Source organism: Eptatretus burgeri, chromosome 9 (assembly GCF_056783735.1).
Source record: "Eptatretus burgeri isolate ZD-2024b chromosome 9, Ebu_testis_v1, whole genome shotgun sequence".
Taxonomy (NCBI): Eukaryota; Metazoa; Chordata; class Myxini; order Myxiniformes; family Myxinidae; genus Eptatretus; species Eptatretus burgeri.
In genome coordinates this window covers 89233145-89260520 of record NC_140969.1, presented here as the reverse complement: position 1 = coordinate 89260520, position 27376 = coordinate 89233145, and the positions used below count along the sequence as shown (strand labels likewise).

At 44.1% G+C, this 27376-nt stretch overlaps 1 protein-coding gene across 1 annotated transcript in view; it reads right to left on the bottom strand.

Annotated features, from left to right (window-relative positions):
• Positions 1-3233: 3233 nt before the first annotated feature.
• LOC147020580 (NSFL1 cofactor p47-like) overlaps positions 3234-27376 on the bottom strand; it is a 50614-nt gene continuing 26471 nt past the window's right edge. The window contains exons 4-9 of the mRNA XM_085896034.1: positions 24943-25102; positions 6734-6829; positions 6238-6347; positions 5915-6052; positions 5063-5224; positions 3234-3879 (exon numbers count right to left, since the gene is read on the bottom strand). Of these exons, the coding sequence (XP_085752160.1) occupies positions 3720-3879; positions 5063-5224; positions 5915-6052; positions 6238-6347; positions 6734-6829; positions 24943-25102 (826 nt within the window). The 3' untranslated portion in view covers positions 3234-3719. The remainder of the gene's footprint in view (positions 3880-5062; positions 5225-5914; positions 6053-6237; positions 6348-6733; positions 6830-24942; positions 25103-27376) is intronic.

Sequence of the window (27376 nt, the reverse complement as noted above, 5' to 3'; positions counted from 1 at the left end):
TCTCTTGGAAGAGCTAAACTATGAACGGCACCAGGTTCAGACTAACAGAAGATCAAAGGGAAACGAGAGAACACAGATATCATCTGAGTGGCTGAAAGGAAAGGTGGGACAGGAAGCGAAAATTACAAAACCCATCATTCCAAGGTGGTGCTGCAATTGTGAGCAGTATTTTAATAACGTTTAAGTTGTATTGGGAGTGTTTAAGTGTTAACTACAACGTGTGCAGGTACATTCAGAGAAAACCAGGTAATCCTGAAGTTGACATGGGTTGAGAGTAGGAGCCGATGCCAAATGTTGGTACAAAATGCGAGTGGTGAAGTCATGACAGGAGATGCGAATGATGTTCAAACATGATGTTCAAACCGTTGAGATTGGTTGTCAGTATGGAATCTTTTCTTGGGGTAAGACCTTCCTCTTCTTCCCTCCCATTCTGTTTATAGGTGTTGATGGCAACCAACCTCCAACTATGGCAATCGGGGGCCCACACGACTGGAGGGGCCTGGGGAAAATGGCCCCACCTTGATGTGGATTTGGGAGAGGGATGCGGAATTGAAGTTGGGAGGGGAGAGATTTGGAGTTTGGAGGGGGGGGTTGGAATGCAGGCCTAGAGTGGTGTAAAGCCCACCACCATTGGACTCCAGAGCAGTGGAAACATGTTCTCTGGAGTGAAGAATCACGCTTCACCATCTGGCAGTCAGACGGATGAATCTGAGTTTGGTGGATGCCAGGAGAACGCTACCTGCCCGAATGCATAGTGCCAACTGTAAAGTTTGGTGTAGGAGAAATAATGGTCTGGGGCTGTTTTTTATGGTTCGGGCTCGGCCCCTTAGTTCCAATGAAGGGAAATCTTAATGCCACGGCATACAATGACATTCTAGACGATTCTATGCATCCAACTTTGTGGCAACAGTTTGGGGAAGGCCCTTTCCTGTTTCAGCATGACAATGCCCCCATGCACAAAGCGAGGTCCATACAGAAATGGTTTGTCGAGATCGGTGTGGAAGAACTTGACTGGCCTGCACAGAGCCCGGAACCTCAACCCAATCAAACACCTTTGGGATGAATTGTAACGCCAGCTGTGCCAGACAGAATTGCCCAACATCATTGTCTGACCTCACGAATGCTCTTGCGGAAAAATGGAAGGAAATTCCCACAGCAATGTTCCAACATCGAGTGGAAAGCCATCCACAACTTTTTGAGATATCCTGCACACAAACAGACAGACAGACAAACATAACCTCCTTCACCTTCGGAGGCGGAGGTAATTATCAGATCTGGATTCGGATCTTCACCAAAATTGAATCAATTCTTCCTTGTCACAACCAACATATCCACTAAGATTAATACAAATCAGTTCACAACCTTTTGAGATATCGTGCCAGATATCATTTTTGGCCTCATCTCTCAATGGTGAAGAATCACTTTAAAAATTTGAGTAGACGGATCCAGATCTTCACCAAAATCTAATCAGTTTGTCCTCGGCACACACGCAACCTGTCCACAAAATTTCATCCGGATCCGTCTCCAACTTTTTGAGATATCCTGTACACAGACAAACAAACAGACAAACAAACAAACAAACTAGAAGGGCACTTGGTAGAGCGCACATCCCCGCCACGTAATGCGTGATCCACGAGAACATATCGGGCCCATTACATTTTTGAAATATCATTCTATACAGTACCATATTGTTTTTGGCTCCATCTCTGAATGATGAAGAATCTCTTTAAAAAATAAATAATTCTCGTATCCAGATACGGATTCGGATCTTCATCAAAATTGAATCAATTCTTCTTTGTCACACACCCAACGTGTCCTCCAAATTTCATCCGAATCCGTCCACAACTTTTTGAGATATCGTGCTGTATATCGTTTTTCGCTATATATGAAGAATCACTTTTTAAAAATTATAGTAGTTGGATCCAGATCTTCACCAAAATCTAATCAGTTTGTCCTCGTCACACACCGAAACTGTCCACAAAATTTCACCTGGATCCATCTACAACTTTTTGAGATATCCTGTACACAGACAGAGACAGACAAAGACAGACAGAGACAAACAGAAAGAAAGGGGTGATCACATAACCTCCTTCACCGTCGGTGGTGGAGGTAATTATAATCTAAAAACAAAGTTGTACACAAGAAATTGCATCTTCATGCATATACAGTGCAGATAATGCAACCTGTAAAACCAATAACCTCCCTGGTAGACATATTGGACGTGGTGAGACAGTCCTCTGATCACTGAGGTTTCCCAATGTGATGCCCTTGGACTTATTGTGGGGGAAAGTCAAGAATTCTTTTCCAAACATCTGTTGCTGACATTGAACCATTTAGTGCAAGTATAACCAATTATGCCTGGTGTTGGCTCAATGGTTAGGGTGGTGGGCTTGGGATCTTCCAATCCTGAGTTCAAACACCGCTCTCCTGTTGAATCAATACCAGGTGGGGTTGAGACTGGCTGTCATCCTTCCGAGGTCGGCAAAATTAGTGCCAGCTTGCTGGTATCCCGTGTCGGAGTGGCAACCCGTCCAGGATTGTGTCCAACAGCCAAGGAGTCTGCTTCGGCAGCACCAACTCTCTACACAGAGTATGGTCCCAAAAGATGGATGGATGGATGGATAACCAATTACATCTGCAATGTGACGAGGAATAATTTGACCAACACGCAGGTAAAAGTGGATAATCACTTGCATGGGCTACGTGCCGCTAAAGGTGCACATATTGAGGTGTACTGAATAAAAGGAGGAACTTTGTGAATTTTGCGTCAAAATGCAAAAAACACATCATTGTATCCCTTTTGGTTTGGTTGTAATAAAATTTTAAAACTGGAACGAGACTTTGTGGACAGCCTGTAGTTCGTTCCGAAGCCTAAAATTATCTTCATATAATCCGTGGTAAGTTTACCCAATCAAATTTTTTGAATAAATCAATAAGATGTTAAACTCATTTTACTCTCTTATTTTCTTTAAACACCAGGTGTATACAACAACTCAGGACATTCCTTATTGAACCTCCTGTTTTTGAGCTCTTTCAACTAGCGCAGAGATCAAAGGCATTTTTTTTTCCCTATTGTGGTATTTTCTGCTCGTTGGTGATAATTGTCTGCATACATAATCCCCCCCCCCCCAACCACCACACACTTCTGCACCTCAAACTTGGATTGTTGAATTTCAATTGGGCAAGAATCCAGTGCAGATGCCTTGAAAAACAGAACATGCACCGACTGAACGAACTTGGGCAATGTTTTATTTGGACAAATCAGGTGCCAATGCAAGGCATTTACCCAACAGGGCAAAGGAACAAACATAATTTGAGATGATTGCAGATATTTGCTTTTCAAACCAAGGCAACCCCACATGTTCTTCATTTCTACCAGCATTTTCGTTTAACAATCATTAAATGCCAATCTGCACAATGACTACAACAACAACATGAAACTGGAGAAAACTCAGCAATTTAAACCCTGCTCAGGATAGTAAATCCAAACAAAATCGAATATCAACGATTCCACGAACATGACCACCACCACAACCCAATCGTGGCGAGATAAAAACACGACTGTGAAACTGCCAAAACCTATCCTTCCAAGATTAGCACAGGCTTTGGCTCGAGCCAAGACTTTGCCCTAAATAAAGGAAAGGAAAAAAAAAATAGAGTGGGACTATATCCAAACTTAAAGCGGAGCGTGGAAGGACCTGGCACGACAAAAGAAATCTTCACTTGACACGTTGCACAATAACAGCATTGAGGAGGTTCAGCTGCTGTAGTGTTTGCTCATCATCGTTTAGTTCCTTATTCGGGAATGTCGTCATGAGCACAAAGCAACGAGCCAAAGTCGGACGAGCTTGCTCAACAAACCTTCTTAAATCGGCAAGCCTGTAAAACATGTCCATCACGATCAATCTCACCCCGTCACCACCCACCTCAAACCTTTTACATCATTTAAACGACAGCCGGCACACCCTCACTACCCCCTTTTTTACATCATTTCAACCACTACCGGCTCCCTCGATACCCCCCTTTACATTTCAACTGCGGTACTTGAGATTTTTATTTATTTAATGGGGATACCTTATAGAAAAAGGCTTTCAGCAAAAGCCGAGAACAATTAGTGATGTGAAGGATTTTGTGATTGCAGCTATTGCCGATATTGGGCATGAGACGTTGCAAGCTGCAATCAGCAACTGTGCTGCACGTACTCGCACGTGTTCAGACTTATGGAAGACATTTTGAAAATCTGTATTAGTGGAAATAAACTTCGAAGATCCCTCTATTATTTGTTTTTGTTTCACACTCATATCAAAGTTTGTTTAATTTTGACAATGGGTACATTTTCTTTGGCCCACCCGATACAAGCACAACCACCACCACCACCACACCCCCACCTCCTTTTTTAATATTTTAACACTAACATGACCTTCATGTGCTTTAACTCTGCCACCAAGATCCCTCCTTTCACAAATAACACCCATTTAAATATATCACCAAACACCATCCTCACAAATCCATCCTTCAATACCACCACTTTCTACCACCCCCATAAAAAAAAAAAGACACAACAAAATCAAACATCTTCTGCACCGTTAATATTACCCAACCGTCACCCCCACTCATTTACATCAACCCTATCACCACCATCACCAATTATATTCTCATTCGTCCCCAATCCAAAGCCATGATCTTTTCTACTCTCGTTAAACCCACACAAATACCTCCTCCTTTCAATTTTCAGCTTTCCCTCCTGAGAGATTCCTTCTGTATCCATCTTGTCCATCCCATGCATTCTCTCCTAACCCCATTTGTTTGTCCAAGCCCCCCTCTATCTTGACCTTCAAACCTGCTATTGGTGTTTCCCCCTCTCTCCACTGTTCCGTTTGCATGTTTTTCATCCTGTTTTTGTTTGTTACATCCTGATCCATTCAGTGTACGAGCTCTTCCATAAGTCTAGACTGTATTAAAAAAAAAAACTTTTGTGGTTTCCTCCACAATCTACATGATGGCAATAAGTCACTAAATTCCCCCTCCCACCCCCAGTGTATAACTACATTTCGTAGAGCACCTGTGAGTGTGGTTGAATCGTTGGAGGAGCCGCGAACCATCGGCAAACCGGATCTGCAACGTGGTGGTCGGTGCAGACTCATCAACCTCCACCAAGGCATCCACAGCTTGTTCTTCAACCACGGGCTCTCTTGACGTTTCACCAACAACATGTGGTGCAGGACTGTGGTGCGTGTTAAACAGGTGAACGGTTTCAATTCAAAGTGAGAGCGAATTTCGCTGATCACAAAACAACAAGAACAATGACACACAAACGAAGGAGAGGTTTTGCTATTCAACGATCAGAATTATTACCAAACTTTATGGTTGCAGATAGTCAGAGTTATTAAAACAAGTAAATACCAACTCAGTCAGGGAACAAATTATGGTGTCTGTGAAATATCTTGCACAATATATGTACAGCCTCCCCAATATACATGATCATCTTCCTCCTCCATAAAAAGTTGAACCACCACCACCCCCTCAATATTCAAATTTGATGGACTAATATGCATACATTACTCTTGCTCTACCTTTTGTCTCGGTAATCTCCCACAATTGGGATAAAGGACCAATTTTAACTGTGTCAATGACCGACTCGCAGGTACCCCCACAGGTGTGCAGAATTTGGTGGAGATCAGTGAAGTCGATTTTGATTTTACAAGTTACATACACACATACAATTGGCATACAATTACATTTTTCTTGCCTTGACACCCATAAACCAGACCGTTTGTAATGACCACGAGTATTCCTAACCAATGGCCAAACAACTACAGTGGTGTGCTTCGTCATACGTGTGGCGTCGGTGACAGTGGGAGCTTCAACATGTGCAGTGAGAGCATGGGTTGGGTACTTGCAGGATATTTGGTACCTGCCCAGTTTCTGTCCATGGCCAGAAAATGCCTGAAAGGTGCGTTGAGGAACTGTGTACTGCTTATCACGATGGTCTTGCATGTCCAAACTAACTTGAGCCCCACGTGCACGCCGCTGCAGCTCTTGTGGCACTTCCCTTAGAGAATGTAAAGGGAGTAAGACAAAAAGGAACATCACTCTCAACTGCTCTCAATCTGGCTAACAAAACAAAGGATGCGAAGAAAAAAAAAAAGTTGGGCTATTTTGCAGATGAGCAAGTACTTCACATTGTCTGGAGCAAAAGACTAGAAAAGAAAGATCAGGTGAGGGAAAGAAACGAACCCCCGCTTGATGGCAGCCAAGAACAAAGAACTGCTTGGGTCATCGTATTCTCGAAGTTCTCCGTCGTTCAAGTTGAACCCATTTCGCCACAGTTTCAGCACCACATGCATCTGATGTTGCGGGTCGGTGGCGATAGACAATATTTAACTGGTTTGATGTACAGGCGATTGGCATACGATCCACTTAACACAAGGAGAATTTAACACAAGACTACACACACACACACACACACACACACACACACACACACACACACACACACACACACACACACACACACACACACACACACACACACACACACACACACACACACACACACACACACACACACACACACACACCACGTGGTTGGCTCCTCACTGTAATGGGTATCATTTTGTATTTCTAAAATATTCTCATCCTCTTACAACCTTATATTGAACAAGGAAGTACATTAAGTACATTATAGACTCCCACAAAGGATCGTACATAACCCAAAATCCATGCTACTCACATCGGGCAGTGCACCCGCGCTGTGCCCCCCAGAAACGTATGATGAAGGGGAATCATCACCAGGCGTTCCTAGTCGATATCCACCACCAGAGAACATCTTTGCATAAATTAGAGCACACAGAACAAACATCACAACACAGTCACCTGCACAAAATCAGACTCCATTAAACCAAGCTCAAAATTTTCTCTTTTTTTTTCCAGCCAATTAATCCTTAAAATATTTTTATTCATTTGGTGCAAAAAAGTTTGTTTTTTTTAACACATTGAAATGCAAAATAATAAAATTGCAGTTTTAAACATCCGGTTAGCAGATGACAAACTCCATCAAGACAATGGAGGTAAAATGTTGCGACAACTCTGCCACAGCAATGACGTCGACAATCTGATTACAAAGCAATTTGGAATAGTGTCGGCACAACTCGAAATGTGGTATTATGCACAATGGATAACGATTCGGAAGATATATAATTTTACGAGTTGTCACACTCAGAGTCCTGCTCATAATTTGAATGAGGGAATCGAAGGAGGCTGCAACCATCAGGTTATTCAGGTGTATCGGCATGAGGTGTATCACCGAGGTACAAACGATATCAGCAATGATGACTCAGATAGCGACAGACGGCAATGTCGTGTTTCAAATACTGAATGGTTCATGGACCTATTAACATTGATCATGGTAAGTGTCTATAAAACTTGAAAACCACACGGATAACAAGGTGTACTTGAACCGGAGTCAACAATGACCTTGTGGAAAAGTATCAGCAGGTTCCGGTGTGGAATGCAAGTCAAGCTGGTTAAGCAAAAGTAAATCAGTAACCAACTGAACATGTTATGAGCAGAGATGTCCGACGCAGGTCGAGAAAGTTCAGGAACATGAAAAAAAAAAAACACACACACACATCCGTCCGTCCCACCTGTGGTTTTTCAGACTTTTCCCCATACCCTTTAACATATTCAACTGAAACTTGATGCATGGCTATATTATGATAAGCTACACAAGTTCGAGTTCCAGGGCGTTTCGTCAATTTTTCACAGAGTTATACACTCTTTAGACTTCGGAAATATCACATATTATACGTGGGTCAGTGTTCATCTGCCCGACTCCACCCCTCTGCTTTACACCCATTGGCTGGACAACTGGCCTGACTCCCCCAATAAGATAATGTGCCACCATTGCATGAAGCAGCACAGATAGGCAGGCCTCAAGCCTTACGCACGCGCGTTAGTCAATGGCCAAGTGCAATTGGAATGATCCCAGGTATCAAACCACGATGTATTATTTGCACACAAGCCGTACGCATGTTTTTGCTTCACGTACGTACATCGGATTATTTTTTTTTAAATAAGAAAAAGGCAAAGCCTAGAAAAGAACAAAACACAGTGGTTTAGCGGTTCTTGTTCTTCATTTTGGTTCCGGTATTGGCGAGAGGGTGTGTTAAACGCAAACAAATTTTTATCTCCTGAATATTCATTGGAACCTGTAGGGGACATGTATTGCAAAGCAAGTCTCACTCTTGTTTGCATTTGGTGATGTGGTGTAGATACAATAAATGCACAGACCCACATCACTATCGAACAATGATACCAATTTATAAGAAACATGTGCTTAACTTCACCGATGAGTTTGGTTTGTGCTCGAAAATCACATGAAAGAATCTTGTGGAGTTAAGACGTGCCAAATTAAGAGCGAGTGCTGATTAAAAAAGGAAATAATTAAAATAAAATAAAAAAAACCTCCTGAAGCACAAGCACATGATGACCATTGTAGATGCCAGTTTGTGGTCCAAATAACAGACCTGAACTTTGTGCAATTTTGCAGATTAAAAATGTCAGAATGAGCGAGATAAGAGATGCACTCACTCAGCAAATACTTTATCAGATGCAAACAGGGTACCTGGCTTTGCTCGGTGCTGTTCTAATCCTGTTGGCATTTTGAAGAAATAAAACTTTATTGTTTTTTTTCTATCTTTTTTTGTGGGGGCCGAAACACTTCCCTGTAGCCACGAAGGAATGGGGTCAGGGATCATTTAATATTACCTTTTACATAGCTACAAAGGCTTAGGCACGAGAGAGCAATTAACAAAAACAACAACAAAAAAAATCAAATCAAAATTTGATTTTTCACTGAAGTGGGCACTTCACTGCAGACGGAATATTTAAACAGTTTGTTCGAATTGGGAACATGCTGTACATCTTTAATAATAAATATACAATCATGTCCTCCAAAATATTGTTGCGAATCTGGAGGCCGTGAGCACTCAACATACAGGTCCTATAGAACAGTTACATCGGTAAGTATGTGTATTTTTTGTTAGGGTCCCCGTCCCTCGTTTAATGGGTGAATAAATGTACTTGCGCTGAGTTATTTTGATAGTTGGGGTTTTCTTTTATTTTTACACCACCATCAACTACAATAGCACGCCTTCATCTCGCTTCCTCACACCGACGCCATTGTCTGCGTGTGTGTCGGCACGTACGTGGGCAGAGATCAAGGAGGAGCCTCGCGGAGGCCCTTGACCAATCAGCATGCTACGGGTGGGGTGGCCGCCGCTCAGCCAATCAGACCCCGCGACGGTGAGAAAGGCGGTCCGCGTGACGTCACCACGCCCCCGGGCCAATCGACGGACTTGCCGCTCGTTTTGGCCAGTGAGAGGGCGACGAGCGATCCTGCGTGCCAAATCGTCCAGTGAGGGAGAGCGGGGAGGGCGAATGTGCCCCCCCCTGAGACAGTGTGAATAAGGGGGGGCGGGGAGATCGGACGACGAGAGCCTGAGCTTGAGAGATCCTTCCTCCAAAAGAACCGCAAGGGGTGCATGCCGTCTCTCTGTCGGTGAACTAGCGAGTGTTTGAGATAGATTATGACCATCGAGCAGGCAAGGTTGTGGTCAATCTGACGAGCAGGTTGAACAAGCAAGGAGTTATCAACCCTCGCTTTGACGTTCAAATCAAAGACTTGGGGAAGTGGCAGAGAAACCTCTTGCCTTCTTGACAGTTTAGGATACAGAGGAGAGGTTTGGTTGCCAGGACGAGCGCGGCTCGCCGGTGTCTGGATTCTGCTTGCCTCTCGCTGGTGCCTGGTTCAAATCGGCTCGCCCAAACCACACAAGGTGGGCAGGTCCGAGGCAGGCTCTGGTCTTCAGCTTGCCTTTCCCTCCGAGCTGGAGGCCTCAATAAAGGCTGTGGCCACCGGTTCTTGGGTGTACGTGTGTGTGTGTGTGTGTGTGTGTGTGTGTGTGTGTGTGTGTGTGTGTGTGTGTGTGTGTGTGTGTGTGTGTGTGTGTGTGTGTGTGTGTGGAGCCAGTCTATTAATTAAAACTGCATAAGTGCTTGTACATAAATTGCCTTTCATCTCTATATTCGGATAACTCTGCTTCTTGCGTGCCCCTCTGCCCCATTATAAATAAAGCCATGTGTTAAATGTATCAGTTCGTTTTTGTGTTTCTTTTATTGGATTAACACGGTGCGTGTTGGAGAATTAGCAAGGCCGTTGTTGCCGCCGTAAGGGGACATTTGGACCGACGGATATCGGTGATCATCCACTCGGGTCGCACACGGTTCGAGCACGCTAGCGGCTCGTTCCGTACGAGCGCCGTCGAGGGTGAATTTGCCTGGTAGTTTGGACGACGTGGGTATTTAGGTAAATTGAAATTGGCAAATCGACCCTACCCCACGTGGTCGACCTATTGGCGATCTTCAGTCCGATAAGGGACCCGTCGGCTCTGGAGTTATCCGGGGTGACGACCTATAAATTCCGGGTGTTCGGTGGAGCCGATTCTACTGCTCCATCTAGCGGTTGTGCTCGTCGCCGATAACCAGTCTGCAACAATATGCGGGTGAGCAGGAAATGGAAAATACTGTTTTAGTCCAGCCATGTGAGTATAAATAAAAATAAAATATAATTATAATTATTTTTTAAAAACCAAAAAAAACAGCACAATAATATCTCGCTTCATGCCCAGGATGCATTCCTGGAGGAAAGAGTGGTAAATGGGGTCATCATACTGTTGTTTATATGGAGATGCGTTCCCAACATTATTTATTGTGGATGAGCAGTATATGAGGGCTTCATTGGGGTATCAGTACTAGCGCTAGATAGTAAACATATTATCTTATCACAGTTAAAGCTGTGTTATCCTGTACTTTACGAACAGACACGTTCTACGAACCAGCACGCGAGAGATCTCACTCAGTGTTTACACACGATCACGCAGCTGACTCACCAAGAGTAGTTCCTGATGGTGCTGGAAGGCACTCAGTGGCGTTGCTGATCATCCTCCTTTACCTATAGACTACTAAGCTTCAGCCTGGTGTTGGCTTAGTGGTTAGGGTGGCTGGCTTAGGATCTTAGGGTCCTGAGTTTGAGCCCTGTTGGCTGCTGAATTAACATCAGGTGGGGTTGACTCATTTTGCCAACCTCGGAAGGATGACAAGCTGAGTACCAGTGTACTGGTAGAGGGGCACAGCATCAGCAGCACAGCCGTGCTTCCAAGAAATGATCGCTACCCCGGCAGCAAAGCTGCCATACACAAGAACAGAACGAAGCTCCGACTGTCATAATAGTTGTGCTCACGAGTACGCTTGGACCATTCTCTACATTTGAGAATGGATTCCAATTCTCAACTGTTACCCCAGTTTCGGTCCTAATCAATTCAGGTTCTGTGCCGATTATGTTGCATGGTTGTGCATGTATATGCTATCTATCGAGTCATCACAAGATTAGATATTGTTCAGCCAGAGCTGAACACACTTCTCGGCATCTTCATTGTGGGCAGAGAGATCTGCATCTGTGCATTGGTTTTCCAGTTGAGGGAATTTCAGCAGGCGTTCCATTGTTTATGGTTCAGTACCACATTCACAGGTGACATCGTAAGAGTTATATCCTCACTAGTTTAGAGACGCCTTGGCTCTGCCAACACCAGTTCTCAATCGATTGAGGCATTTCCATCTGGCCCAACTTGCGTCTGCACCAGGAGGGAGTTGCTCACAAGCCGTTAGTCCCATGGTAGTTGAGGGAGGTAGAATGGATATTCTATATGACACCCCATATGGAGACTCGTGCTTCGCTTGTAATGCCAGCCTCAAGGGTAGCCACACAGTTAAGAAAACTTTTCCTCGACTTTCGGCAGCTCTGAGATGGTGTCTGGCAAAACATTGGATGTCGTTCATCAGCTATCTGCCACTGGCACTCCTTCATGCTGGCTCCTGCTCTTCTGATGCCTGGCGGGGCTATGCCTGCCAGGAGGTAGTGGCTGTCAGTATTTGTTGGCTTGAGACAACCTGTGATAAGTCTGCAGGAAGCATTGAGGGCCGAGTCCAGCTTCTTGGCATGGGTGGATCTTCTTGGTATGGATGTAAATGCTGTGCATTGTACTGAAGTCTGTTGGTGATCTGCTAGCGCTTGCCAAGGCAGCCGTTCCTTATCAAGGGTTTTGAATGGAGTGCTTAATCCTCTCGGCGAGCATTCTCCAAGGAACTTGTTAACTGAACACACCGCTGGCCTCAGCTGTGAAAACGAGGCTTTTCTCTCAAAGCACTTCTGTCGCAGCCTCATGGTTCAAGAGCCGCATCCATCCATTGTAAATCCACACCATCCGAGGTGCAACAAAAATCTCTTGGCTTCTCAAAACGTCAGGCATTCACTTCCTTGCTTTTGAAAACCCTTCGGTGACGTTTCCCGAGTCGAGGTTAAACATACTAAAAACACAGGAACAAATCCATGTCCTTATCGTCACCATGACCAATCCGGCTCTCGATGCCCAACAACCAATCACAGGATCCCAAATCTTGGGTAGAACATGTAAGTGAAAACTCAAAAGGGAGAAGTAGTTTGCCTTCCAAAGCATCATGACTTATGTTACTCCATCAAGCAGTACAGGTTGGAAGAAAAAGAGGATTGTTCTTACAATCAACCAGAAGATCGACATGTTGTCATGCCCACGCCAGTTAAGACCAACCTGGACGGATAGCCAAACAGATCTACCTTGCAGGCGAATAGCCGAGTTCCCTGAAGATTATGGCGCATGTGGGACGGAGACGGCAAGCACGTACCAGAGGCGCTCACCAGGATGGAAGACAAGGGTCTATACTCAAACCCATAACGAATGGACAGACACAAGCAGTCTTAATGAACATAAATCAAGTCTTCATAAGAGGAATAAATCAAAGCATGAGATGATGAAATGCGAGGTAATTTACAGCCTTAAATCGAGGCGCCTCGACACAGTTACAAAAACAGGGACAAGGGGAAAAGCTAAAACAAAAGAAAAATCCCTCCTTTCTTCTGGCACTTAACTTCATCCAGAGATGATCCTTTTTGGACCTGGTGTTGTCGAAACCACGTAGTCAGTGTGAGGGAAACCGCACCCGAAAATGGCGTCAGGCCGCTCTCTCGGCGAGAAACGTACATGAGGAAATTCGGGCGGTGATATTCAACACCAGGGCTCAGAAATTGCCGTGCAGCTTCTTTTCACGATTTAACTTACCAAGGTCTGTTCACACCGATCGCACACCTTCCTCCTCGACCGTACGATGAGACTATTTCTGAGGCCCTGTGATAAGGCCACGAGGCACGCTCTTCTTCCCTCCTCAGAAACGTACATGCTTCACGACTCAGCTGAGGTCAATGGCTAGCATTTTTGCTCCAGCGCATGAACAAATTTGCCTCAGCATGAACACAAGAATCATGCAGCCTTCTTCACCGTGTTGAGGGAAAGCCAGCGAGCTAGATCCTTTTGCCTCCATTAGTGTACCTCACACAACTCAACTCTCCTCTCAACCTTCTGACATCACACCCATCCATCAACCACTCCAGGGGCGTGGTTTGCAAGTTGTCATTCCTGTAGGTGGGGTTTTTGCCTGCCTGCAACATTCGGCTCGGTTGTCGGTTTCAGGACACGATTCCTTTTTATCATCAGTCGAGAAATGCAAAAACATAGGAAAAGGTCACAAAGGGCAATCACATACTGGGAGAAATTGGCCTAAATATCAACCTAACACAGCACCCCCCACCAAGCAAGTAACGATAATTCACTTCAAAGTTCCGAAACTGAAATTGAAGAGTGGTATGAAGTTGACTGATAATTTGAAGCGACCCGTGTTATGACCGACTCCAAAATAATCGACAGTGTTGTTTGCCTTCAGAAGGAAGTTGAATAACAAGATGACGACTCGGAATAAGAAGACTTTTCAAATGAACATATTGTTGTGTTTGTGGGTTCGGTGGAGGAATTTCACAGTAAAGGTAGGACTGTATAATGTAGTATGGTCCATGGACAAGGAGACATCTTGATATAAATCAAGTCGGGAAAACTGTCAGCTTAAGTTGGTACGTGTCACCACACGGGAGTAGTGCTGTGTTAATTAGGTAGGATTTAAGGCTAATTTCTCCCAGTATGTGACTGCCCATCCATCCATTCATACATACATCCATCCTGACCATACTCTGTGCAGAGCGTTGGTGCTGTCTTTGCAGTCTCCTTGGCTTTTGGGCACAATCCTGGATGGGTCGCCACTCCGACACAGGATACCAAGCAAGCTGGCACTCATTTTGCCAACCTCGGAAGAATGGCAGGCAGAGTCAACCCCACCTGGTAATAATTCAACAACCGAGTGGCATTTGAACTCAGGATCCCAGGATCCCAAGCCCACCACCCTAACCGTTAAGTCAACACCAGGCATATGTGATTGCCCCTGTGACTTTTTCCTATGTTTTGTATTTACAAAACTGGCAATAAAAGAACCACGCTTTCAACAACAGACCCGAACACTTCGGAGAAGGAGAGGCTTATAATTGGTCGGTCGACATCAGAAGGTGCGAGAGAAGAGATAGTTGGTGTGAGCAACACGGTTGAGACAGAGGATCTCGTTTTGCTCTCCTCTTGGCGTGACTAAGAAGGCTGCACGATTTTCGTGTTCGCGCTGTGTGAATTTGCCCGCGTGTTGGAGCGAGAGAGCGAGAGAGCGAGTCTCAGCAATAACTCAGCGTTATCCCGTTGTGTGTTCGAGGAGGAAGGTGGGCCATCGTTATGAGCAGACGTGGTGTAAGAGAGGAGCAGGGTCAGCACATTCGTTCGAGAGGAGAGACTGTATGGTGGTTGTTGAGCCCTGGTGTTGAAGACCACCACACAAATTACCTCATGTACGTTTCCTATGCAGAGAACGGCTTGGCACCATTTTAGGTGCGGTTTCCCACGCAGGATGACGTGGTTCGATTGCCAAGCTCATAAAAGATCATCTCTGGACGCCCCGTTAAGTGCCAGAATAAAGGGAGGATTTTCTCTTATCTTTCCCCTTGTCCATTTTTGTAACTGTGTGAAGACGTCTCAACTTTGGGCATTAATTTAACTCACGTTTCATTACCTCATGCTTTGATCTATTTTTATTACATCACACTGATTTATTTCCAATATAAATATTTATGTTCACAAAACCCTTGTTTATTAAAGTTGCTTGTGTCTGTCTATTCGTTGTGGGTTCGAGTATAAACCCTTGTACTTCCGTCTGCTACGTGTCCTTGCCACCCTCCATCCCGCACTCGATATAATCTCCAAGGATTACGTGTTCGCCTACAAGGTAGAACCGTTCGGCTGTCCGTCGAGGTCGGTGTTAACCACCCGTCCACAACAATTGGGTGAGGGTAATTAACTTGACCCCCACCCCCCCCCCCGAACACGACAATACAACTTGGGCTAATGATGGTAAAGGTCTCGACACACTTGTGAAGTTTGCTGAAAGGCAGAAAGCTTACAGCACCCATGAAGTGATGCAGCTGAACCTCATACATGACCATTTCATGAGGAATCGACAAGAAACAATGCAGCAGTCCAACATAAGGAAATGGTTCAAGAAAGCCTCTGGAGTTTGACACGATGAAGAGACTGAGAAAGTGGACATTGACGCTTTAGATAATAATCTATCACATTGGTTCTTAACCTGGGGGGGGGGGGGGTGGCATGTGTAATTTCCAGAGGGGGCACGAGCCCGGAGAACAAAGTAGGAATTTCTCTAATTATTTTTTGAATTCTCTTCACAAGTGTTTGCATAATATCGTGATGAACATACAAAAAAACAAAGGTATCTCCCTTAATAAAAAAAATTATATTCGCGACTCAGCCTTCCATTTTCTGCATTAAAATTTATATTTTAATATGAAAATTTTTATTTTATTTTTCACAGATTTGCAGGACCCATTTCAAACTAAATCATTCGCAATGAGTGCAAAAAAAAGCAGAAGTATCTTGACCAATATATTTGATTTGGATTTGTGTCCCTCCAAAAGGGTGACAGAGGTACCCCAGTGAGTAATATGCTACAAGACTGAGTAATGATGGCATGCGGCCCACACGCTTGGAACGCCACTTGAAGACAATGCATCCTGCTCGAGCTGCCAAACTCAAAGCATTCTTCGAAACAAAAAGGCAATCCTTGAAGCAAGCCAAGATGGACAGTAGTTGAGCATTTCGGCAACAGACTTCAATGGTTGTTGAGGCATTCTATGAGATCGCCATGTTGATTGCAAAGAGCCATAACATGGAGAGACCCTCATAAAACCAAGTGTACTGCGTGCAGCAGAGCTCGTTCTGGGGAAGGATCGTGCAAACAAGCTTTCCCAAATCTATCTATCAAACAATACCATCAAGGGAAGGATCAATGAAATGTCTCAAGACAACAAAGATCAAGTTCTCGACCAAGTAAGAGCTTCTCTTGTATTTGCCATCCAGCTGGATGAAATGACTGATGTTGCTCATTGTTCTCAGCTACTGATGTATGCTCGTTTCGTGTCAGGCAATAGTGTCAAAGAGGAAATGCTCTTCTGCCATCCCATGGAAAGTTATACAACAGCAACAGATATTTTTCAAGTGGTATCAAACTTCTTCCAGGAAAGCCAACTTTTGTGGGACTCACTGGTAGGGGTGTGTACTGGTGGAGCTCTGGCAATGCTTGGTTTTGCAATCTGGTTTCATAACAAGAGTGAAAGAAAAAAGTCCATCTGCTAGAGGTACGCACTGCATCCTTCATTGTGAAGCCTTAGTATCCAGAACTCTACCTGCTGAAATGAGGGATGTCATGAACCTGGCTATCAAGGTAGTTAAGATCATCAAAGCTGGAACCTTAAAGAGTCGTCTCTTCAAACATGTGTGTGTGGATATGGATTCTGAACATCAAGCCTTGCTTTTCCACACAAACGTGCAATGGCTTTCGAAGGGAAACATGCTTGGACGGCTTTATGAACTACGACAAAAAGTGGAAACATTTCTAGATTCGCAGCAGAAAGCAGATCTCCATGACAAGTTCCAGTCTGAAGGATTTTTGCTATCTCTAGCTTACCTGGTGGACATATTTGAAGCACTGAATGTCATCAACCTCAAACTCCAAGGGGAAAAACATCAACATAATCATACACCATGACGTCATTCGAGCCTTCATAGCCAAACTCGACCAATGGAAATGTCTAATTCAGGATGGAAACACAGCCAGTTTTGCTAACTTGGATTCTGCTCTCATTCACTGTTACCTTGATTCCGAGTTAAAGAAACAAATAATTAGTCATCTGACTGAATTGAAAGCAGAATTCATCAGATACTTTCCGGATAAAGATGAGAAGCGCGAAGCTTGGAAATTCATTAGGAACCCATTTCAATGTGAAGAAGCTGATATTTCAGACGAAGTGCAAAGAGTTTCTTAAGTTAAAGTTCAACTCCTCGGCTGAAGAAGACTTCAAAAAACTGGATCTAGAGACATTCTGGGTCACGTACCTTCCTGTTTACCCTTTGATCTCACATAAAGCTCTTCAGATTCTGACAATGTTTGGATCAACGTATCATTGTAAAGCTGCATTTTCCGCACACGCTGCTGTGAAGACCAAGTACAGAAACAAGCTGAACATTGAAGGGGACTTGCCTTGTGCTCCCTCTGGCATTTGACTACGCATTCAAGATCTGGTAGCTAAGAAGCAATGTCAAGTATTTCATTAAATATGCTGTGTATATATATATATATACATATACATATACATATACATATATATATATACATATACATATACATATATATACATATACATATACATATATACATATACATATACATATACATATATATATATACATATACATATACATATATACATATACATATATATACATACATATACATATACATATACATATACATATATACATATACATATATAAATATATACATATACACATATATATATATATATATATATATATATATATATATATATATATATATATATATATATATAAATATACATATATATATATACATACATACATACATGAGTGTTGCTTATACAGAATTCTTCGTTGGATAAAAAGACTAAAAACGCGCATTTTTTCAGTTTTTCCTTTTAATTGAGGAGGGAATCTTAATCATTTGGTTGAAGATGTGAGGAGGGGGGGGGGGTGGAGGCAAGGACCAACTACTCGAGGGGGCATGGTGGTAAAAAGGTTAAGAACCACTGATCCATTAACTTCAAAAGACCAGTTAGCCCGTCCCCCACACAGCAGGAGACGGGTTTTGTCATCACTTTTGTGTGTCTGTGTGTATGTCTTGCCGGGCCGTAACTTTTGTCATCAAATTTTTCAACAAAGCTTTATCATGAGGATATGGAGAAGACAAATTAATAATCTCATCAAAAGGTCAAAGGTACCGTTTAGCATACGGAAGAATAAGTCCGGATAGAAAGCAGACAGCCTTTGCATCTTCAGATACTTTCTTGTTTGTTTTGTAATACAGGTAAGTTATTGTTTTGCATAATTCATTGGTAATTACCTTTATACTGCACTGTAATAACGTTATTACTTCGTCTATTTTTCAGACAAAGTTTAATAAGTTGCTCTTTTGTACGTAGCATTGTATGTAAAATTTAGATAGCCGGTGTAACAATTTAACTACTCCCCTGGACAACTCCTCCCCCCCCCCCCCCCCGGGGGAATAGAATACATATACAAAAAAATAGAAAATGGATAAAAAATAAAATAGTATGTAAAGAACATGAACACCGAGAGGTATATATTTTTAGTATAAATGTATTTTTGGTCATAGGGGGGCAAGTTATCCAGGGAGGGGGGAGACTTATCCTAGGACAAGTACCCCCCCCCCAGGGGGGAAGTTGTCCAGGGGACAACTTATCCTGTTACACCGGCATATTTGATTAATCGGACAGGGGTGAAGCCCCATGTGTGCCGGAAAACAGAGCTATCACATATAGGTATGGAGCAAGATAGCGGAATAGCGCCCCCTGGTGGTGTGTGTGCTTACCCAGAAGTGGATTGGAACGTGAGGCAACAATTAAATTGTAAACATGGCTGTGATTGGGCTGGGCGATCTTGATTTTTTGAGAGTTCATTATCGTCCCTCCAAATACACAATCTCGAAATTGCTTCAGCTAACTTAGTGTGACCAGTAGCAATAGCTGGTGCTTGGGAGGGTGGGGGGATACACACTATTGATGTTTATATAATCCTAATGATGACCCACTGCACAATAACTCAATGAACACACACACACACACACACACACACACACACACACACACACACACACACACACACACACACACACACACACACACACACACACACACACACACACACACACACACACACACGTATGTGGACACCTGCTCGTCCAACATCTCATTCCAAAATCATGGGCATTAATATGGAGTTGGTCCCCTCTTTGCTGCAAGAACAGCTTCCACTCTTCTGGGAAGGCTTTCCATTTGATGTTGGAACATTGCTGCAGAGATTTGCTTCCATTCAGCCACAAGAGCATTATTGAGGTTGGGCACTGATGTTGGGCGATTCAGTCTGACTCACAGTCGGTGTTCCAATTCATCCCAAAGGTGTTCGGTGTGGAAGAACTTGACTGGCCTGCACAGAGCCCTGACCTCAACCCCATCAATCTCGTCAAACCATTTCTGTATGGACCTGGCTGTGTACATGGGGTGGCGTTGTCATGCTGAAACAGGAAAGGGCCTTCCCCAAACTGTTGCCACAAAGTTGGAAGCACAGAATCGTCTAGAATGTCATTATATGCTGTAGCGTTATTTCCCTTCACTGGAACTAAGGGGCCGAGCCCAAACTATGAAAAAAATCTGCAGACCATTATTCCTCCTGCACCAAACTTTAGTTGGCACTGCATTCAGGCAGGTAGCGTTCTCCTGGCATCCACAAAACCCAAATTCGTCTGTCAGACTGCCAGATGGTGAAGCACGATTCATCGAAATATTTACATTGATTCACAAAAAAAAGTCATAGGTTGGCATCCATTATACAGGCTTCATAGGCTGAATGGTCTCTTTCTGTGTTGAAGTTCCTTGGAAGGGAAGTCATCTATTATATATTGTGGACCGTGCTGTCTGCCTGTCTGTCTGTCTGCCATTTACGGTGGCCGCTTCTCACGCTGCGTTTGAAAAGCTCAACATTCACTTTTGAAATGACAGAAGAACAGGCATGAGTAATGTTGATGCCACATTTTATTTCAAAACCAGGATATTTTGCCCTGAATTTTGCCCATAAAATCACTGAATAGGGCATTGGGCCACCATGTGGGCCAGTACGGCCTATACGTGCCGTTGCATGGAGTCAAACAGCGTCTGGAATTCTGCAGGAAGGATGCGACACCATTCTTCCACGAGAAAGCCAATCAACTCACACATGTTTGATGGAGGTGGAAAACGCCATCTCAGGCGTTGTTCCAAAATATCCCATAAATGCTCGATTGGGTTCAGATCTGGTGATCGAGGTCATGACATATGGATAACATGAATGTTGTGCTCATCAAATCATCGGGTGACTAAATGTGCTTTGTGGATGGGGGCATTTGGGGTCTCCTCTTGCAGTCATGCTTGCCATAATTATAAACAACCATTTTTATACATGACCCAAAGCATGATGAATGTTATTTGCTTAATCAACAAATGGGCCACACCTGTGTGGAAACCGTTGCTTGGTGTCCCTCATTTACCCAGGAGTTTCCATTTTTTGTCCACAACCTGTTAAAGTACTGGAAATGATCAGTTTACGTCTGTTACATTCCTGGAAACACGACAAACTGATACAACTTAAATGATCAGCTATTTCCCATAATAATTAACTATAATACAGGAGATATGTTCCAGCACTCTAATATTCATATGTAAAGTCTTAATAAATCACAAATAGTACAATTTAATGAGGAAGAATACTACTAAATAAAGTAAAGTAAATACAAGATATATTTACATACAAATAAAAATTATACATGACATTAAACAATAAAATAAGATACGTAATAGGTATAGGTACAAAGAGTATATTTGCTCACATTTACATTGGGGGGAGGGGAGGGTGGGGGAGGCGATGGGGCTTGTGTGAGTCAAGGTCGGTGGCAAGGCGAATGGTGGAAATATTTACATTGATTTCAATGAAATTTGACCACAAAACTTAATCACCCGTGATGGCATAAAAACGGGATCTGAAGAAGTGGGTTATTTCCTCAAAGAGGTATTTGCTTTCTTCTCAAACGATATATACAATTCCAATGAAACTTCACAACAACCTTCATCAACCATGATGTACCAAAGTTTGTTCATGACATTAGAAAAATTGGGCTCCGAGGGGATTTAAGAGGGTAGCCCCCCCAATAATATGTATTTGCTTTCTTCTCCAAAACGACACATAAAATTTCAATGAAACTTGACCACCATCTTCACCACCCGTGATGGACTAAAGTTTGTTCATGACATTAAAAAAAAATTGGGGTCAAAGGGGTTCTACAGAAGGGGGGAGGCCCCCCAAAATATGCATTTGCATTCTTTTCTGAAACCACACACACAATTCCGATGAAATTTGATCACAACCTTTATCACACGTGATGTACCAATGTTTGTTCATGGCATTAAAACAAACAAACAAAAAAAATCCACAGGTATTTACTTTATTCTCCATTACATGCCTACCAGTGGTTGCCTGGTTATCTTATCCAGCCACTACCAGGTGAGCACCGAGGGTTGCCCTTATGTTTAATATCTCTGTGGGGTTTTTGTCATCATTCCTGTAGGCCCAGCATTCACTAGTACAACTTTGGCATTCTTCAGTTTCCAGGATCTTCTCACTTCATTCTTGAGGTCTTGGTATTTGGTAATTTTCTCGATTTCTGCATAGTTCAGTCCAAAATCACTGCTAGTAACACCCCAATAAGCAATACCTTCTCTTTTTTTGTATCAAAGTATGATATGTGGTCACAACGCTTTGTTTTCGATGTTCACGCACAAAGGGATCATGAGGTCGTACGTGAGCGGGAGCTACTTCCATGTTTTCAGTGATTACTTTTGGTTCATGTTCCCACAAATTTTCTGGAACTGGGACATCAAAGTTTTTGCAGATGTGCCAGCGGATTACATTACAAACCCTGTTGTGTCATTGTGTGTACAGCTGCTCTGACATGAGTTTGTTGTGTGCGTGCGTTCATCAAGCATAACATATCATTCCCTTTACTCACCCCACCTCCACCCCTCACCTTTCTCTCTTTTTTTTGTTTTCATCTCTATCTCACCCCCTCCTCGCATCCCTCCCTCCCGTGGTATAGCAACGTTTGGTGAGGTAAAGCTCTCCCCACCTCATCCCCCCCTTCTGAGCTTCCCCTCCCTCCTTCCTCAAGCCCTCTCCTTAATACCCTCCCCCTCCCCCCCAATCAGCGAAGCGACGGGTTGCATTTGCTAGTGGGAGGTAAATAAACACAGACACGATTAAAAATAAATAAACAGCTCATCTTGCACTACACATGCTGCGACAGGGCTGACTGTGGCTTTTCTCTGTGATTTATTAATTATTTCTCCATATTCTATTAATACATTATGCGTCGCCGACTTAAACCAATAATAATGTCCCCCATTTGCCAATGATGTTAAAATGATACGCCTTAAACCGATTACTTGAATTCGGATTTCTCCGTCCCTCTGCCCGTCACGTCATATGTTTGTTGCTTTGAGGGCAGCAGGTTAGCAAGGTGCATCGGGGGCAACACTTTATATTTGCCTGCTTCGCCATCTTGATAAAAGCTCTCCTCCTGTATTGGGTCTGAGTCGGAGTTAGGATGCGGTGATTGCACCGGTGCAAATATTCCCCTCAGTATCCTCAACGGAAGACCATGACGATCAGGCAGGATAACTGGCAACTGAGATGGGCCGACATTTTCTCACAATTCACATGAAAGGTGAGATAGAACGGTGTTGCATATCTCTTTTTTTTTTGAACTGGGATTATCGTGTTATGAATGTCAACATCTCTCTGGCTTTTCTTAGAGAGCTTCCTCAATGCCAGCTTGTCTAGCATTTCACTCAAGTAGATTGGCAGGGACTGTAACCAGCCATCTCTCTTCAGGACTGGTCTCCTGTATCTCATGCCACTGATGTTAACTTAGCCTCGGAATTCTTCCACAGAAACCTGTTCTCTCTCGTGCACAGATTCATCCCATCTCATCTGCAATTATCCTACCCTTCTTCCTGCCCACGGAACACTGAATCCTGTGGTGAAGCAGTTTCTCTGAAATAACTTGCCTTCTATTCCTGGAAGGCAAATCTGACTGAAGGCAATCTCAACACATTCTAAAAAGTCTGGAACAAGTGGGTGTCCACTTTCAGAAGAACCAGAAAACAACATCTGTCCAAGTTCAAGAACGAACCTTCAAAACTTGTCTCTCCACTCTAAAACCTGGCGGTACCTTTTAAAATCAGTTTCTGGTGGATGCTCTCTTTCCATCCCATCACTCTCTTCAAATGGCACAACAGCCAACTCCGCTCATGAGAAGGCCAAATGCCTCAATTCTGTGTTTGCTTCCAAATCTTGTGTCCCCAACCCGTTACTCTCGGTACCATTCCCTCCCTATCACACCCAGATGCTCTTGGACTTTGCTCCTGAGATGGTAGAGAAGGTTCTTTCAACCCTCGACTGACTCCGCTACTGTTCCGGACGGCATCAACTCGTATGTCCTAAAAACTTGCTCTGCCGCTCTTGCATATCCTCTCTCTCTCTCTCTGGCGTTTTCACCCTGTAATTTGCGCTCAGTCATCCTCCATCTGCTTGGAAATCTGCCAACATCATTGCACCACATAACAAGGAGCAAAAACTGATCTCCTCAGCTTCAGACCAATCAGCTTACTTCCAATCATCAGCAAGGTCATGGAATCAATCACCACAGTTGATATGAAATCCTTCCTTTTCTCCAACAACCTCATAAAATTGGTTTCACACCCGGTCACTCGACCTTGAACATGCTGCCTCGACTCATCCAACAATGGATGGAGGCCCTCAATGTCACTCATGAGATCAGGGCCATCTCTCTGGACATGGACCCCTTAGACTCTGTAGATATTTTATACCCTTGCGACCCCTAAAAAACTTCTTAGACCTTTATACTTCTCAAGATATTTCGACCTTGGCAACCTTTAGACTGCTTTGACCCCCAAACTACGATTGGAACATACCCTTCAGACACTTTCAATCACTTAGACACCTTGACCCCTGTCGACCCATTTGATCTTTACGACACTTTAAGATGCCCTGTATATGGTGGTCTCGGGTGTGTTTGTGCGTGTGTGTGCGTTTTGGCCTTGGGAGTTATTTCCCTTGTTCTGTAACGTTTGTGTGGTTGGGGATATCAGGTTAAATTATCCACTATAATATTGTCAAATCCTCTGTTTTGGGATATTGTAATTTATTTCCCATTCACTGCGACTTAATAAGCAATTTCTCATAGTCTACAAAGATGTAATTTGATGACATTCTTAGTGGCTACATGATGCGGAAGTGTCTTTGTCCTTTCCACTTGGTGATGGTTAGTTTTTACGTATAGTTCACATCCTGATTTGACATGGTCAAAGTGCGCATCAAAACTCCTTTGCTCTCCTTGTCATTTTCCTCTCGTCCATTGCCTATGTTATATTTCTATGTGCCAAGAATAAATTGTAACCGTGAGACTTCACTCTGAACTACGAGTCATATTTCTCCAACTATACATGCAAGAAAAACACGAGAGATCTGTGGACTTGAGAATCTAACCAATCATTAAAATGACTTCCCCGAAGCAAGTTGCACAAACAGAACCCCATAAACTTAATAAATCAATTGGGTAGCTCCAAAACAGGATATCAAGAACACTTTCAATCCATGCTAATTTACAACTGTCATGTCACCATGCCTTAGTCTTGCTTCCGCGCAGTCCTGTGGTGCTCTCTACGGGCACTGCTCCATGCTCCTTGGCCTCCTTGAACAGATGGTCGACAATCTCATTGGCACCACGGCGGCGTGGTGGTCCTACTATCTGCTGTCCGCTATGCTCCGAGCCACCGGCATAAAACCTGCATCCAGGGAAAGACACTGCTAAAAGAATCATACTGTTACAGCTGTGGAATTTCACAACCACCATTCAGGTCCCGTAGGTGAGGTATCTCTTAAGTACATGCGAAGTTAGCCCCAAACCCGTTGTTTAGAGGGAATAAATGTGATTCATTCGGGCTGCGACGCTTTGAGATAGCCGTTTTTCTGTTCTACCTTTATTTTGAACCAACCACGTCTCAACCGCCATCACACAACAACCACCAACCACAACAACAACCACACCTGCCTCTCAACAACCACGCCATCCTCACCACTCCGCCAGCAACCGTCAACATCTCCATGAACACAAAAGGGGAACAACAACAACTCCCGCCCCGATTTCTCTGGTAAGCAAGAATGACGGTTGAGGCTCAACTCCCGCCCCGATTTCTCTGGTGGAATGTCCCCCCCCCCCTGCCGCGAAGGGAGGGGCGGGATGCCGGGGAAATAAAAGGGCGCACGGAAGTGACACCAAAAAAAGAGTGACACCAGAGGAAGTCAGGTCAGGGCGGTTGGTGAGAGTGTCACTATCAGTCGGCGGTTCATGGTCTTCTGCCCGTCTGGGTCTTGGAGAAGCGGTCCGTAGAGCGAACCGCTCGTTGGAGCTTGCAGTCGGTGGGGAGTCCAGACGTCGCGGAGGGACGCAGACTGGAGGTGCCGCTCTGCTAGCTGTGTTGCGCGGACCTGCGCGTTCGTACAAGGAGCGCCGGAGAGAGCTCGCCCACCATCGCACCGCGAGGGTGCAGGTAATCTGCAACGGTCTCGTGGGACTCGTTCGGTCTGCCAAGTCCCACGCCATAAAGGCCCACGGGCCCCGTCTGCCCCCTTGTCTTTGAGGGTGGCCTTTTCTTTTGTTTTTTTTTGTATGGATCTTGTGGCGCCGTGTCTTGTAAAGTAAAACTGTATAAGTGTTGCCGTGTGGTCGCGTATTCGGTCGTAGCTCTGCATTGTTGTTTTTCTTTTAAATTGATATATGTGTGCTCTTCGTGTGTCGTGTAAATAAAGTGCATTATGTTGAATTGTTCCCCGTTTCGCTGCATCCTTTCCTTCGTTTGAATCTCCATCTTGCTTCACATAAAGGGTTTGTAGTGGGCTTAATACGCCCGATAATTAATCGGAACCATCGAGGCCGACGATAACACCGCTCGGTTATCCCAATAGCACGGAACGGACCGCTTAAGCGGCCCGTGTCTGGAGTCGACCTGCGGCGGGGTGCGATCGCCCGGTCTACCATCCGCGTGGGTACTTAGGTAGGTCGAGTTTGGCGAACAACCCTATCCCACGCAGGTGACCGATTGGCACGATCGTGGTGAGGCCGAAAGGCCCACCCGTGACTAGCTCCCGGCGTTAGTCCGAGAGGGTCACGACAGAATTGTCCGTCCGGTGGGCGACGTGCCGCGATTCGAGTCACGTGGCCGATCGCACGCCGGCGGGCGCGAATTCGCAACAATACGATATGTACAAGAATTAGAGAAGTATCTGTGTGGGTTGGCTTGTTTGACTTCTACGCATTCCGGAACTGCTGGACGGATAGTTGAAAACTGGTGGTTATACTCTGGTGCATGGGAATGTTTTTGGAGATTAAAAAAATTAATTAATAGCTTCCGATCAGGAGGGGGAGCCCAATTTTCCATAGATACATGTGTATGGCAAAGCGCCTGTCCTGGTGGGTGGGGTTATTCCAAGTCATAAGAAAATACCGAAATTCTCCACAATCAACATGAAAACCAGAGACATCATAAAAGGGGGAAACAGTAGAATTATATATCAACACCGTTTGTGTGTTCATTTTAAATTCACCCGCATTAATCCACCCAAAATTCAACTCCTTCAAATTCCCTGCTTTCCTTCCTCAAAGTCCCTGTAGTGTCCATCTTGTTTACCCCGTGTATCCCGCCCCATCCCTCTCTCTTCTAATGTCTCTATTCCCCACTGTTTTGTGCTTCCCTCTACCACCCCTCTTATCTCCTGCTCCCTTTGTTATACATTATGTGTGTTAGCTCTTCCACTGTACGAACCTCAAAATTGTACACCCCCCCCCCCAAAAAAAAAACAAGCACTCCTGAACTGCTGGATGGATTGAGTTGAACACCAATGGTTTTGGAGGTAGTTTTAGGTGATTAATTTTTTTTTTTTAATAGTCCTGGGGGTTTAAGGTAGAGAGAAGACCCCAATTCACTCTGTAAATGTATATCACCAGTGGAAGCCTGTGTTACAAATCGTAAATCATAAAAGTGGGGGAATCAACGATAAGG